This window comes from Photinus pyralis, unplaced genomic scaffold, assembly GCF_008802855.1.
Source record: "Photinus pyralis isolate 1611_PpyrPB1 unplaced genomic scaffold, Ppyr1.3 Ppyr1.4_LG2, whole genome shotgun sequence".
In the NCBI taxonomy this organism is placed as follows: Eukaryota; Metazoa; Arthropoda; class Insecta; order Coleoptera; family Lampyridae; genus Photinus; species Photinus pyralis.
The window spans coordinates 18,905,315-18,921,808 of NW_022170403.1; the positions used below are offsets into that span (position 1 = coordinate 18,905,315).

Here is a 16,494-nt window from a genome sequence, read left to right on the forward strand (position 1 = left end):
TAACTGTAACGTTCTCATTCGTTTATTATTTTGACAGTTTGCATAATAACATTTTGCCTAATATTAGTGTTCAATATTCTAAACAGTTTCGACTGCCAAGAGTTACGTTTTAATTAAAAAATCAAAGAAAGCTTAGGAAGCATGTTTTCATATAAAGAAATTAGAAGATTTTTTAAACTAAATATACATAGTTTTATTTTGTTTTCGCTGCGTCGCTGCATCAACTAAATAATGGAGTCCTACATTACATTTATGTTTTCATATAGTTTTACTTACTCAATGCCCTGAAATTACGCCGCCAAACCAACTTCTGCCTCTTGGTTCCATAGTTAACAACCGCAGTTAAGTTCTTCAAGTGTGCAACATCCGGATTGGTAGTCGCAATTCGCATATGGGCCACCAAAATGGGAATGAGTGGCCAGTGGAGTAAAAAGACGGCAAAAAGAACGACTTTTTCACCGTCTTTGGACTTTCCAGGCGCTATATTGGTAATTATGCCCCAGGTATATAGCTAGTGCTGCGGGAGGTCTCCACATACATGTTAACTTTACCATAGAATTAATAAATATTGGACGCCGTAAACAGACCAGAAAGAATAACTAGTTGTCAGGTAAACTCCTGGACTTGACTTTCCGGCTACTTTTAATAGAAAAAAAAACAGAATCATTGCAAGTATCTGTGGTCATAGTGTAACATTTAGAAAATGCCCTCTAGCGCCTTTATTTTGAACCCGAGTAGTAGAAGTCGGGCGCCTTCGTTTGTGGACATAAGTTTTAAAATTTTTCCATTTTTTTTCTTAGCAGATCTAACCCATTTACCCATAGAAAGGTAAAACTACGGGAAAAAATCAAAAATTTGTCAATTTCAGAATTAGCCTATATTTTCTTATTTACAAAAGATACAAAAAAATGTTTTATGCAAAAGTTTCTGTATAAGGATTGTTGAATAATCTTCTGTTTGCAGAATAAGTACCTAAAGGAGTCGGGTAAACAAGTTAACGGACCTATCCTATTTTTTCTAATGCATCCAAAGAGATAGCATCATATTCAATTCTTTTTTCAAAAATATTTTACTAAAATAAATAATCAAAAATGCTATTGGTTTTCTGTGCGATTTATATAAAGTATATTACGTTAAACCACACTATACTATGAAACAAAAGCTAATCTCCTAGGAATACATTGTAGCTGGAAAGAAATTATACATAATACATTTTAACATACATAGAGTTAAAAAAATAGTTAGAGTAAAAAAGTAAATTAAAAAATTATAGAAACTATGGATCGAAATAAAAGATTGTTTCTTAGCCTACTGTGGTTTAAAGTAATAAAGTTTTAAAAAATCACATAGATATCTTTTTAGAGTAAAATATACAAGGTTTTCCACTAAAGAAACCTTTTTTCCTGATTCCGTGTACTTCTACTACCGCCGTTTTGTTAGCATACGCCCTTTGTTATTGTTTTCCGTTTGTTAATTTTTTATTGTAGTGAGAATGTAGTTAGGGCTGTGTTGAGTGACGTTGAAATATTCCGAAAAAGCAAAAAAAAATTTGATTCGGTTCAAAAAAGCACCAATAACTTGATACTCATCAATTATTATATTCAAATTTGTTTGTTATTGATAACACCGTACTATAAGATTGAAGCGGAGACAATTTGTTAGCGTTGGTAAGATAGTACTGCAGAAATTGTAATAATTTTAATAATATTTTTTAAACTTGATAACACTTTTAGATTTTGGGAAGACATACATCAAGGCAAGGATCATGGCATACAATTGCCAACAAATTAGTCGATACAATGTCATCAAAAGCACTTTACCTTTGTGTGAAAGCTAATAGATATAATTTTAACAAGTTAAAAAAGTAATCGCAAACGATTTACGCGCATTTCCACTTACACTCATTTTCCATTTGTAAGATTCAACTTCTGTTAAAATTTCGCAAAAATCCGGTCACAAATAAGAAAGTTAACGTTGCACATATGCAATCCATTTTTGACGCTCGACTCCAATTTTAGTTTACAATAAGAATCCTAGGTACCCTAAAATTTCATCATCAGGAATAGCTGTTGTTTAAGTAAAAAATGGATTGCGCAAGTACAAATCTTATCGTGCACACGGACATACGGACGGACGGACAGACAGACGGATACAGACGGGCAGACTGACAGACAGTAAAATTATAAACGATCTCGAAGATCGTTAATAAACGGTAAAAGTATAAAATTATGGTGCATGATTAAAGTCTTTAACTTAGTAGTGAGATGTTCGCCTGCTCCTCCGCCTTCTTTGACGTCACACGTGCCGCGCTGTGTCATTTTGGGGCGGTAAATTTGAATTTGGGCAGGAGATTTCAATTTTTGAATTTGCGGATGTCTGTCATTTTGTTGTTGTAAATTTGAATTTGTGTAGGGAATTTGAATTTTTTACTGTGATTGGCTGTGTCATTTTAAATATACAGGGTATAATGATAGTTATATCTACAGGGTATTTTTGTGATGGGGTTTTTTTTAGGATGTCTGCCATTTTGTAGATTTGAATGTTTGAAAGTTTCACATACATCCTCAACGGACATATATAGTTTCTTTATTGCATTCTATCACCATTGAAGAAAGTTTTGCAACTTTTGAGCAGTGTATCATAGAATAGATTATTGTAAAAACGGAGGGGGGAAAAGATCTTACTAAAAAATCTGCACTACGCAAAATGTTGATTAAATAAAAACAACTTTACACAAAATTATATTTATTAAGTGAACACTGGCTCACTATTTTCTCTTGGTTTTTCTACAAAGACACAAAAAGGCCAGCACATGGAATATTAGTCCAATAATAAACATGTTCCAAAGGTCCCTGTTGAAGTTGTCGAAAGAAAAACTGTACCTTTCCATGACTTCTGAGCCCTCCGTTAAACAGGGGATGTCTTCATTAGTGGTTTCGCAAGCTGAAAAATAGCATAACTTATATAGTGCATAAGAACATGGTGAACAATGTAACATTATTTATTCTATGGTTCTAGCAAACCTGCATTTACTATAAAAATTAGTGTCAGGATAACAGAAATTCAAGAAAATGTACAAAAGTTGTACATCACTTATTTTGTTTTCCTGATACATACTTCACTTTGAACAATTGTTGCAAGTGCCCAGGAAGGTACCATAAGTACCTGTTATAATTATTCTTCTGATAAAACCTCCCTTTTAGAACGTTTACAATAGATCAGAAAAACAGTAACGCAAGAGGGTAAAGATTATGGATAGACACCTCCTTAGTAACCAGGTTTGCTGTATCAGGATCACAGAGTCTAGAATGCTCGATTGGAAACTTCGCACAGTTATAATTCGCCTAGAAATCGTTTAAAGGTATTTGATGACCCAACGGTGGAGTCAAATCGAAAGTTAAATTAACCGAACTGCAAGTAAAGCTCTAATATGGGGTGATCGGAAAGTAGTGCCGGCAGTTTGAATTTCCCGCAAAACAAACATTTATAAAGTTGGTAACATACCAAATGTCATTTATTTAAAAGCAGTGGTGGACCTTTAAAAAGAACCGTTTGCTTTAAAACGCATAGATCGCAGTACGAAGATAAAAAAATAAAATTTACATAAAAAACGACGCCAATGGATGAGAATTAATGCATAAATAAACCACGTTCTCAACATGTTTGCCAATTCCTTAAGTAAAAAACACTAAAAACTTATAGGGCCAAATTTAAACTGTCTGCAATTATTTTCGATCACCCTGGGTATATCAATCGACAATCGTACAGAAAACACATTAGTGGAAAAAGTAAGCAATGGTCTTTGCCTGTTGCTAGGGTAACGATGTGTACCACCCATTACGTTAGGATTATTAAGTAACGCGTTCACGTTGTACTAAGGAAATATCGATTTACTAATATAAAAAATTTTGCGTACACAAGAGGAAATCCGCGTCCTCATTTATATCTGCGTGACTCCATCCACCACCCGGTATTCGGTGGTTGGTGGGCGATGGCGGTGCAGAGTTCATATAGCCTCATTCTCTAATGTTCTACCGATTTGCGTTATAATAAAAACTGAAGCTGACATTATCTTTCATTCGGTGTCACACAACTTCATCCTGAAATGCTTAAAAAATTCCACCCCCTTCCATTATTGATTCTGTACCCTACATTGGATACAATTTTTTGACGTTGTTCCTGAAAAACATTAATCACATCGAAATACTCGACATGTTAATCATCTAAAAATTTTAAAGTAATTTGTTAACAAATCTGATATCGACATATTTGAGCATGATTAATGGAGCTGTTGTCAACCAGAGACTACATTTTTAAAGATATACATAGAACATTGATTATATTCACAATAACGAAGCACATCCTCCGATGAACTTAACTTAATTGTTCCTGTATTGGAAATAAACTGCTTGTTTCTATCGCCATGCTGCAAAATTATATTAAAAAGTAGTAACATGGAGAGTTTTCGCTTGCTAATTCCCTGCATGTGCTTTAGTTCTTTTACTCTTAGTACTCTACCAATTTGTGCTTAATTAAAGGTGCAAGCATATTACATCCAACTGTTTATTTCAATGTTTCATTAAATTTTACTTTTAGTTTTAAAGTTTAGTTGTGCTTAATTATGTTTTCATTTTGCAATTTGAAACCGGCCAATTAAGTAAGCATAATTACTGGTAGCTAATTAGATGTGTGGCAGCAAACGACGTTCAGTGTCATTGGAAGCGCGCTAATTTATCAAGATGTTCGAGAATTTTATAGTTTATTTGTGGTAACCGTTTCGAAACCGCCGACCTTTACCGAGGGCAAGGAAGCAACTCGTGGTGGTGCTCGAGACTACTATACCGTTTCGCCGGCCACCGCAGCTTTCACCGTTTGAATTAAATTAAATTCTATTGATTCATTCACTTTGCAGATTAAATTTGATCTCGGATTCAACTAATTAATTTTACCGTTTAATTTTCAAGCAACCGATATGCGCAAACCCCCGTTCACCACACATTTGCCTTTAAATTTTACAAGGACGACAGCTGAAGCAGATCTACCAGGGAGAGAGACAGGTTCTAATCAATTTTGCACCGCACAATTCAAAAAAATTACCAAGATCTGAGAACCAGAAACAGAGATGCAGCCATTGATTCAAAAGGTATATAGCGCTAAGGTTGATACTTCGCTTTTAAAATTTATCAACGCCTGACACTTCGCGGATTAATTCGCGGAATTAATTTAATTCATGGGGCCAAGGTCAATTAAATTTATGCGCAGTTTCGGTCACGTAGGCAAGAGTGTTTTCGGGAACTTATTATATTGCCTCTGAGAATTATAAATAATTTCGTGGAATTGGATAAATTAATTTATTTATGATTCCATTCGCCGGTTTCTAAAAAGATTTCAATTAAATAAAAATTGGATGAAAATTCCTGTACCATTTCTTCAGAACTTGTAAAACGTTTAATATTAAATGAACACATCGCGGAATCTATGTGAGTCTCAAAAATTTAAATTGAAACTACCCCCCCCCCCTCAATTTTCAAAAGTTTTACTTATTGCAACAAATTCCAGGACTCTAACACAATTCCACTAAAAGTAATTCAAAACGGCAGAAATGGGTCCGGGCGGATGGACGGATTTTAATCCAATTAAATCGGCGAATCAAAGCGCGGAATAAATTAATTGATCCAATCAAAGTTCAAATTTTATTAAATTATCCAAGATTCCCAGAAATAATCAAATAAGGGACCGAAAAACCCTCGCTCAGGTGAACGAAACCGCGAATTATATTCTGGAAATAAAATCCAACATGGCCGATGAAGTTCTCCACCAATTAAACTGGCCTTGATTAACCCCTAGAATTAATCTGCGACTAAAAAGCGGCGAGGGTAAAATGACAGTATTCTACTAGGGGAAAAAATGGCACATCTGCCATCTGGTCACGATTTTTATTAAATTTGCACCTAAAAATGTATGCCTACAAAGACCTCGCCACCAGAAAAAGAGAAAGAGCCAATCAATTCGATGAGTATATAACGCCAACACAGGGTGACTCTCGTAACCCGTTCGTTAGAAGTTTTTAAACTTACAGTTAAAATAGAAACTTTGAAATTTGGTTTACAACCATAATCGACCATTGCGGATTGAAATAAAATAATTTCAAAATGGCGCCGTTTCCTTAAATACCGGAAGTCGCGCCATATTGCTTTTTTTTAATAAGTGCATACCATTTTCCATTTACTTTAAATGCGCTATTTTATTCAGAAACCAACCCAATTAAGTTTTCAATACTGTAGTGAGACTATTGTGACAGTGTTATTTCCTATTGACAGTTGAAAGATCCGCCATGTTTTGGCCAAATACACCGGATTGGTGGAAATTAACTCCTTCCTGGTAAACGCTGAAGTAGAGTCGAGTTTATAGTAACCCTTTTCGATGACTGAGCGCTTAAGTTTTCGGTCTACTACAAGCGAACGATAAATGACAGTACTCGAGACTGAGTGTCCACGGGAACGCTGGTGGTTACATGCGCATCGGTTTACCGAACCCAAAGCTGGCGGCCCTGAGAGAATATAATAACGTCTTGATTATAATCGGAATAGTTCGGAGGTCTATTTATTGCAGAACGTAAAATTTAAGGCACTATTTGGCCTTGCCGTACTATGTATTTTACAACCAACTTAAATGCATATTCATGAAGTGATAAAATTTCCCAGCAGCTTACGTACTAAGAATAATACATACTTATGTTATGCACACCTTCCCACTGGACGATTGCTAGCGACTCAGAGGCGTACATGATCCATGATAAATACTTGGTCCATGATATATAGTTAGGTAAAGAACTGAAATTACCAGCCGGTAATTAAGCAAGATTAGGTACATACAATTTCACCTCAATTTTAGAAACAATCCAGAAACGATCATTAGCAAAAAATCAAAGGGCGCCAAGAAACTCATAGCGCTTGGAATGGAGTCGAAAGCGTTCGAGAAGAAAATTCCTAAAAGTGAACGTTTAAATTGAAAGATGGTAACTACTTATACTTACCACAGGCTAGTGATACATTTAGGGTGAGCAGAATAACGAACGTAGTCAGCCAGAAGCTGTCACTTGTCGCTCTTAAGCCCACGAGCCAATAGGCGATGAGGCTAAATATAAAGGTTTCCAGCATCAAACCTGGAACCTAACGGAAAATTAGTGCCTTCACTCCAATATCGGGGAATTACCATAGCTGCGATCTTTGCAAAGTAGTACATCCCGACGGAGTACAACCCAGACCGGTACTCCCTAAGAAACAGAGGCCTATCCTGAGGAAAGACTGCCATCACCGAGTACATCGGGATGAAAGTGTTCTCGCAGATTAAAATAAAGATGGCGCCTTGAATTGCTTGTATTCCCTTCTGATCGTGAGTGGTCGCGCCGACGTAGCAGAGGCCAATGAGTAACGCGACCGCCTAAATTGCAACGGTTAGGTTTACGACCGCGTCGAGGTCACCTTACCATCTTCTCGACTAGTCTGATTGCCAGCAACCAGGTGTCTCTCCAATACGCCAGCAGGCCGCGATAGATCAGCAGGAAGAGTTTGACGAACCACAGCTGCTCTTTGCTGAAATGGGCTTAGTTTTGAACTGCAGCATCTAGATGGGATACGTACAAATTAGTGCGGAAAGTTTGCGCTTGAAGAGACCTTCCCATGTGGAACTCGTACTGGATCACCATCTCTACTTCTTTGATGTACTCGCTGACTGCAAAGTGATCGCAGATGTACCTAATTGTCTGTTTGCTCGCCTCTTCGGAGCCGGGGGTTACGGCCAGGGTTCGTATGTAGAAGTCGGCCGGGTTGTAATTGTTGGGACAATTGTAGCCTAACCTGAAATGTGTAATTATAGTCTCAGTACTGCCTAATAATCAGCGAAAAAATTCGCGTGTGCAAGGTGTGGCATATTTTATCTTTGTGCACCAGAGCTGGGCAGAATACTTTCAAAAAGTATTTGAATACTAAATACTTTTACGTCCAGCACAAGCGAATACTAGATACAGATACATTGAAAAGTATTCAAATACTTTAGAAAATAAATATTCAAATACTTTAGAATGTATTCTAATACTATCAAAGGTATTCGAATACTATAAAAAGTATTCGAATACTTTGAAAAGTATTCGAATACAGTAAAAAGTATTCAAATACTTGTCACTCAAATACATTAAAAATTTAAAATAGTATACTAGATAAAAGTCTTAATACTACTTAAAAAATCAAGTTATACTTTGTATGGGATTAGTTTTTTTTATATTTCTATTGTTATATACAAATTTAAGGGGAGTAAAAGCGTATTATTATTATTATAATTATTATATAGGAGGTACCTACCAGGACCTTTCTTATACCATTTATATCCTTAAGAATACGTGTACCAGTTTTCAAAGCGATCGTACGTCGTGCACATGATACCTACGCCTTTCTGAAATTAATCCTAGCGATTTTGGAACAGATCCGTTTTTGACCATTCGTTTGTCCGTGTGCATGATAGTTTGTTTAGAAACGTGCGATCGCTTTGAAAATCGGTACACATGGTTTTAAGGATATAAGAAGGTCCCTATTGTTTTTAAGTTACGTAGACTATCGAGTTCGGTATTCAGATGTATCGGATTTTTATATTTGATTTTGTGACAATGGAAACTTTCCCTAAACATTTCTAAATTGTTCTCAAATATTTGAATAACTTAAAAGTACTGCCTTTTTTTGAGGCCGGAAAAAAAATGTCTGAGATCGACCGGGAAAAAACATTTTCTTATAGAATTTGGCCTGTAGAATCCATAATTTCAAACAGTTCCAATATTGGGCTACTAGTTCAAAAGTTACAGCCCTTTGAATTTTTTTCGACATTGGTTTCTAGTCTATAACTTTTGATTGAGAAGTCTGATCGAAAAAGTACGAATTGTTTTGGATTCTACGCACCAAAGTTAATAAGAAAAAGTGTTTTCCCGAAAAATGTCGGTGCAGTCGATTTTTGGTAAAAAAGGAAGGTTCTATTTTTGAGGCCCGAAAAAAAAATTGTCTCAGATCGACCCGGAACAAAAATTTTTTTATAGAATGTGGCCTGTAGAATCCATAATTTCAAACAGTTCCAAGATTAGACTACTAATTCAAAAGTTACAACCCTTACAAAGGAAGGTTAAGTATTCAAATACTATGCGAAGTATTCGAATACTTTACGAAGTATCCAAATACTTTGCGAAGTATTCGAATACTAAATATTTGTGAAAGTATTTGAGTTACAAATACAAATACTGCTTCCATAATAGTATATTAAGTATGGAGAACGGTAAGGGATTTTACCGTTCGAAGACAATTGTTTGGAGGAGGAGCGAAGCGACGACTCCAATTATTGTCTGAGAACGGTAACCCTTAACGTTCGACGTGCTTATAACATTTTTTGCGCGATCGAAATTAAATTTATGCAACCAATATAAATATGCACTAAGAAATTAACGAGCAGAATAAATCGAAATGATCGAAGTGGTATGGTGTATATCACTAGGTAACCAGTTTATTTGTCAAAATTGAAGATAATAATTTCATAAAAATGTGCATGTGTCTGATGTAGTTTACTAGCTTTGAACTTCCTTTATGACTTTATGAGCGTCTTGCTATAGGAAACAACAGCACAAATTGTACGTTTAATGTACCTAACAATAATTAAAGATTAAATGTAATGTAAGACTGTTGATTTTTAAAAAGGCGTCGGTAAGTATTTTTGCTGTTCTGTTTTTAGATCGGTAAGTAATTTTGACGTCGTCGTAATCATAGCAACTGGTAAATTCTACCTACTGTCATGGAAACACCCATGGTAAATAGTCAGAAATGACCGATCGCGCAAAAAAGTATTTAATTACAAAGTATTTGAATACTTTAAAGGATTTGAATACTAAAAAGTATTTACAAAATCGAATACTGCCCAGCTCTGTTGTGCACTAATCCCCGTAACTAGAGCGATGTCTTATAGATTCTGACGTGAGTCTTGAATGCGATCGAGGTAAATGCAGGCTTCATTATCCTGGCAGTTTCCATAAGAGAGAAGCAATTTCCTACGAGGGAAAGTCACAAAAGGTTCAGCTGTATCACCACAAAAGCGATCCAGTTTTCAATTTTTCTTGGAAGGAGCCTATTTCAACTGATATAAGCTAAGAAAAACACCGATATTATCGATATCTGCAAGTTACTCTAATTTTTTCTATAAAGTATAGGTCGGTCATCGGGTAAAATGAATTGTAATTTTTACCAGTCACCACAATATTCTGACAGACATACTCTGAGTGACTATTGAGAGTGAATGGTAGCACCAGAAGTAGTATGGCGGTGCCAAGAGAGCTAAAGCCACCACTTTTTTCATGGTACCGTCAAATCCTCCTTTGCGCTACGTTATTTCTATTGATACCAATTCGGCGTCACCAGAAGCTTTTGGATACCACCGACTCTTTTAAATGACATCAGAAGGTTGTGGACAATTTATCACTATCGGAGATTCCTGTACACCACATAGATTTCTTTGGAGTCGTCAGAGAGTCTTGACCACATTTAACTCATGGATACCATATCTGGATTTTATTATCTCCACCGTGTTCAATGTGGCTATTGGCCCAACGTGGCCCTTCTTTACGCGATCACAATCTTTTCGTCGCGATCCGGTTCTCTTTGACGCTACATAGTGCCCTTTTGGCGCTATCCTATTTATTTTTGCGTTATAAGAGACTTCTTAGCACAATCCGGCACTTTTTGACTGCGTTTCCCCAATTTAGTTGATTTCGTTAATTGCACATATTATTGACGATAATTGATTTTTGTAAAATGTTTCTTAGAGCACTTTTTGTATAGAATCCATCGCGATGTTTGTACAGAGTGCATGGTTTTTATTATGTCACCTTAAATAACATTTTTTTCATACGAACCACTACTATATGTTTTGGAGGTTCTGAAAAGAGTGCAAAATTTTCTAAATTATGATGTATCACTTATAGTTATATTGTTGTGTGCAATGGCATGCGGTCAACTACACCACCCACAAAACACATGTCCAGCTAGCCCAAAATAAAATACTCTTTAAATTAAGAATTTTTTAATTTCCCCTTGCACGCATTAGGCATCTGCTATAAAGAAAAACCCTAATATTTACTTAAATTAAAAATTGGGAGACTCAGTAACCTCGAACTACTTCTGAAAATTCCAAAGGACACAACTTTTCATTAACGGGATACAATTCTTGGGCACGACCAGACAAGTCTGACATGAAAACTCTATACGGTCGCACAATGGGTTCGAATAAACACACAATTAAGTGACAATTATAAACATTTGTTGCAAAACACATGAAATGAAAATTGAAACAAAATTCCCATAATAAACAGAAGTATACGAAACTGGTTTTTACATAGTACTCCGTACGCAGAAAGCGATAAATAAAATAACAAAATCTTAAAATTATTTACAATTTTTTCTTTGGTCATAACAAAGTTTGCGTTAAAATAAGCACACAAAGCGAACAGCTTCTGAATTTCCTTATCAGTGAGTGTGCGAACGGTATAAACTTATAATTTTTTAAACAAAAAGAGATTCTCAACGGAAGACCTCACCTTTCACTAAAACTGCTGTCTTTACTTCAACTTGACTAAACTTTTTTCGGATACGGACAACGCGCGTTAAACTTCTCACAATTTTTTCTTTTCTATATTAATATTATAAAAATGACGAATTGCGTCCCCAATCAATCAAATCGAGTGAAACGTCCAAATAAAAGATAACGTAAAGAAGCACGCTTTACAACCGTCGCGAACCAGCTAGCTGCAGCACCTCCTACTTGCAGTATTTAATGAAAAACAACTTCTATAATAAAATAAATCTCCTTCTTCCGGTTTTTCAAGTAAAGCGCCAATCATAATTATCCTTTATAACGCCACCTTTCTGCAGAACCACATTTCTTTTAAAAATGGGCAAAAAATGGTATTATTTCCAAAAAATGGGAAAACACGGAACTTTAAATTGGTGTATCTCCTAAACTATGTATGCTAGGGAGCCAAATAAAATATCAAATGAATGTTATCTTTATACACTACAGTTTTTAATAATAGATGATTTTACCTAAGTATTGCCGTTGGCGAGTTATTTTAGAAAAACCGAAAAAAAGATTTTTGACCACAGAAATGTTTCCCAATGTCAGTCGCATTGGCAAACTTGGTTTTCTCTCTCTACTATTTAAACACGTCGGAAAAATAAAATCTTCTACCGGACCTTTTGCAACCGTTTATCATTTTACGTCTAATTTGGCTGGACTATTAAGGCTTGATTTGACGTCAAGACCGCAAATATAATTAGACGAACATTGAGCAATTGTTTCTACATATGACCAAAGGATCCCACCTTTGGCACGTCATAGCCACGACTCCGTAGACACTAGTACTTACGTTTGGAAAAAGTCGAGCGCGTTAGAATTGGACCCCATGTATGCTATACGCCCATCGGCCAAAAGAATCATCTGGCTGAACATTGCGAAAACCTCAGACGAAGGCTGATGTATAGTGCACACGATCGTTTTCCCGCTCGATGTCATAAAATTCATCATCGCCACAATTTTCTGAGCACAATACGAATCCAAACCGGTCGTCGGTTCGTCACAGAACAACAGTTGGGGATCCGTCAGCAATTCGGTAGCGAAAGCCAAACGCTTTTTCTCACCACCCGAAAGCACCTTCTCGGTGTGTTCGACACCAATCCTCGTATACTTGCACTTTGTCAAACCCAAGTTGCGTATCAGCTCCTCAATTTTGAGGTTCATTTCGCTTTTGGACGTTCTTCGGTCTAACTTCAATCGCGCCTACGAAGAAGATAACTTTGAGTTTTCCACGAGGATGACTTACCATAATATTCAGGTGCTCCCACACAGTGAGACTTCCAACGAAAAACTCGTCTTGGTGCATGAAACCGCTAAGAGACCTCATGTAGTCGCCGATGGGCCTTCCGTTTACCAAAACTTCTCCTTCGACCACGGTGGCGCCTGGGTTGCGATAGGCCAAGGCCGACATCAACGTGCTTTTACCGCTCCCACTTGCGCCCATTACCGCCACTAGACTACCCGTTTTAACAGCACCACTAGCTGTAACCAACCCTTTCAGTACAATTCAACTATTCCAAACTCACCCCCGTTAATAATCCTCTTGTAGCTCTTCTTCCCATTCAACTTGCAGTGCGCGTAGACGTTCAGATCGCGCCAAGCCAACGTTATGCCTTCCTCCATCGGTGACCATTTGTTGTATTGCCTCGGGGTGGAGGGCGTATTTAGGCTGAGCGTTGGGCTCGATCCATTCTAATAACAAAACTGAGTAAAAATTAAAAACAAAATTGGCACTTTACCTCGCTTTCGCTAACGGTTTCCTTGTCCAAATCGACCATTTCTAATCTGCTTGTCGTATGCATGATAAGTGTAGCACAACTGAAGCCCGTCAAAAGACTTTCACGTTCGAAAGGTGTATAAACTTTACGAGTGGGGTATCATTTTCGTTTTGGTAAATTGAGACGTTTCTGATTGAGTGCGCGATTATGTACGGAAATCAATATCGTCGTTTTGTGTGTTGAATAAAACTGTTATTTTAACAGTGAAGAATTTTGCGGTCATGAATTAGTGAGCCTTCAGGACTCTGTTGTAAGTGAGCTAACTGGGATATAGCCCCGTGTGCTGTTTTTGAGGGCGCTAATCTTTAGGGGTGGTTTTTAAAATAGGAATTTAAACAAATCTGATTCATCTTCTATATATTTACGTCCTTTCGCTTTTTTATTCCTTTGGTCGTTGTTGTCCATTTACAGCCTTTCATTGCATTCGGTCTTTTGGTCCTTTTTGTCTTCTTTTTTTTCTCTTCCTACTAGTCACTGTCGCCAATATTTTCAGCTCTTTATCTATGCTTCCATTCTTGCGAATAAACGCTGGTTCTCAAGGGACGACCAATGTTACACTTGTCGTGCTTTCCTAACCTCTTTATTGTCTTTTCGTCCATTGTAGGATTCCTTTTTCGTCTATTTTCGCTCTTTGTTCCTTACCCTTTTCCTCTTGTGCTTGTCCAACCGTTCCATCAGGTCCGTCTATTGCCCTCTGGTCTCTTCCACATCTTTCGCCTTTTTCGACTTTTGGTGTGGTCTTCTTTTTTTCTCTTTGACTTGCCATTTTCTTTTAATTGACCATAGTTATTTAGCTCCAAATGTAAGGAGATGATCATGAACTTCTATTCTAAACTTCGCAAACTTTTCAGGGAAGAAAACTTAAAAAAGGTACGTGAAAATTGTTAACAATATATAGGGAATTATTCCAAAAGTGAATGTTGCAAATTCCCTTCGTCTTTCTTTCGTGCCTCTCTAGTGTCATATATTTCTTCTGTTTTTCGTTCCTTTTGGACAATTTCCGTCTCTTTTTGTGTTCCTCGTGTCTATTTAGCATATTCTGTGTCCATTTGCATGATTTCTAGTTTCTGTTTCTTAGTCCCCTTCGTTTCTTTTACCTTATTTTATCTTCTTTTGGTCCACTTTTTATCTTTATTTCTTACACTTGCCCCTTCGCTTCTCTCGTGTCTTTTCCACTTTTTTGTCTTCTTTTCAATTTTTGTTCTATCCTTTTTGTCTCCTTTTCATACAAACTTTGTTCCTATGTTTCTATTTTTTGTAACTTTACTATCATTTTCCAAGGCTGCCCTTCTTTAATCTCTTTTGGTTCCTATTTTGCTTTAACTGTTTCTTGTTTTTTTTTCGTATCTCATCCTAGTCTCTTTATAGTTCCTGTTTAGGTACTTACTCATCTTCTTCGTCTCCAATTTTGTTTGATTCTTGTTTTGCATATTATTTTTCACCTCTTTTTGGCACTTCTGTTATCGTTTTTCGATTTTTTTGTTTATTTGCTTTTGTTTCGATTTTTTTTCGGTCACATTATTCCTCATTTTTCTACTTTTTCGTCTAGTCTTTCTTTTTAATCAATTTTTCTTCTACGTCCGGCGTTTTTGTTATTTTCGTCTATTACACATGTTTTTTTCATGACTTTTCTTTACGGTAAATTTGTTCGCTTTATCTTCTAATATACGTTTCCTTTTCTTTCCCCGTGTTGGTCTTTTTTTTGTGTTTCATCCAGCTCTTCTTGTCCCTTTTTGTATCTTTTCAGATTCGGTCTCTTATTCTTTCGCTTCGTTATCTTCCAATGTTTGCCATTTATTCTGGACTCTTTTGTTTCCCGTCCTTTAATTGCTTCTCTTCAATCGTTTCTTATTCCTTTTGCAACGAGATGATAGATTAGTTTTCCTTTAGCTAGTTTTGGTCAAGTTTGGTCTGCATATTTTCGTATATTTTTACCCTTTTATCTTTCTGTTATGTTATTTTCGACCATTTCACATGTTTTTTTTTTCTTTCTTGTTTCTTTTTTGGTTATTTTTTTTCTCCATTTCATTGTACTTTCCTGTCTTTCGTGTCTAACCCATTTTGCTTGTTCCAAGGCTTGTTCCCTTTCCTTTTTTTTTACTATTTTTATTCCCTGTATGTGTCATTTCTTGCAATTTACCATACAGACTTTCGCTCAATTACATCGACTTTTTAAGTAATTGGTTTATTTCCTTCTTTTTTGTTTCTTTTTTTAACGCCCCTTCATCTGTTTTCGTCGCTTGTTTCTATTGTTTGGTTCTTTTCCTCTTTTCTTCGTTTCCTTTTCAACTTCTTTATCATCTTTTTATCACTATTTTTTGCTATTTTGTTTTCTTTGTTTCGATTTATTTCTTCATTCCCTTTAACCCATTTTGCTTGTTTCCTATCTTTAGTTGTTTTTTAATTTTTTATGCCATTTTCTTAAACTTTTTTAATAATGTCTATTTTCTTTTTTTGATTGTTTTGTGTTTCTCTTTTTTTTTAATGCTTCTTTGCCTGTTTTCGTCGCTTGTCTTTTGCTTTCACTTTTTAGTCTCCCTATGGATTCTTTTTTCCATCACTTTTGTCTCCTTTACGTTCTTCATCCTCGATCTGTCCGTTTATTTTAGGTCTTTAATGTCTATCTTCAGTCTTTGTTGGGTTTCTTTTTTGTTTCTTCACTTTCTTCAACTCTTGCTCAGTTCGCATTTGCATTTTTCTCTTTATGTTCCTTTTCAGTACATTTTGCTTGTTTCTGAAATTCTGATACCTTTTCGGAGCTATTTTTGGTTTTCCTGTACGGCTTTTTGTCTCTCTTATCTTGCCTATTTTTCTATATTTTTTAAGTCAAGTGTTTGTCTTATTTATGTCTAATTCTCATCCTTATTGTCTCTTCATCTTTATTCATCCTTTCCTTCTATTCCTTTTTTTTTAATTTTTCTTCCCTTACTTCCCTTTTCTCGTCTGTCTTGCATCATTCGTCGTCCTTCCGCATTATTAAGTCTATTTTTGTTGCTTTTATTTCCTTTTCATTTATCCTCCGTTTTCTTTGGTTGTTTTACAAGTTTCGTCCCTCTGTTGG

The 16,494-nt window shown here is 36.0% G+C and overlaps 1 protein-coding gene across 1 annotated transcript; it reads right to left on the reverse strand.

Annotated features, from left to right (window-relative positions):
• Positions 1-2,767: 2,767 nt before the first annotated feature.
• On the reverse strand, positions 2,768-14,893 carry LOC116162923 (protein scarlet-like). Its single transcript, XM_031476687.1, has 11 exons — positions 13,395-14,893; positions 13,182-13,347; positions 12,902-13,137; positions 12,449-12,858; positions 7,644-7,859; positions 7,490-7,595; positions 7,216-7,443; positions 7,037-7,172; positions 6,884-6,989; positions 6,733-6,833; positions 2,768-2,943 (listed from the first exon to the last, which is right to left on the reverse strand). The coding sequence occupies exons 1-11, from the start codon at positions 13,455-13,457 to the stop codon at positions 2,768-2,770; spliced, it is 1,944 nt and encodes a 647-aa protein (XP_031332547.1). The 5' UTR covers positions 13,458-14,893.
• Positions 14,894-16,494: the final 1,601 nt, after the last annotated feature.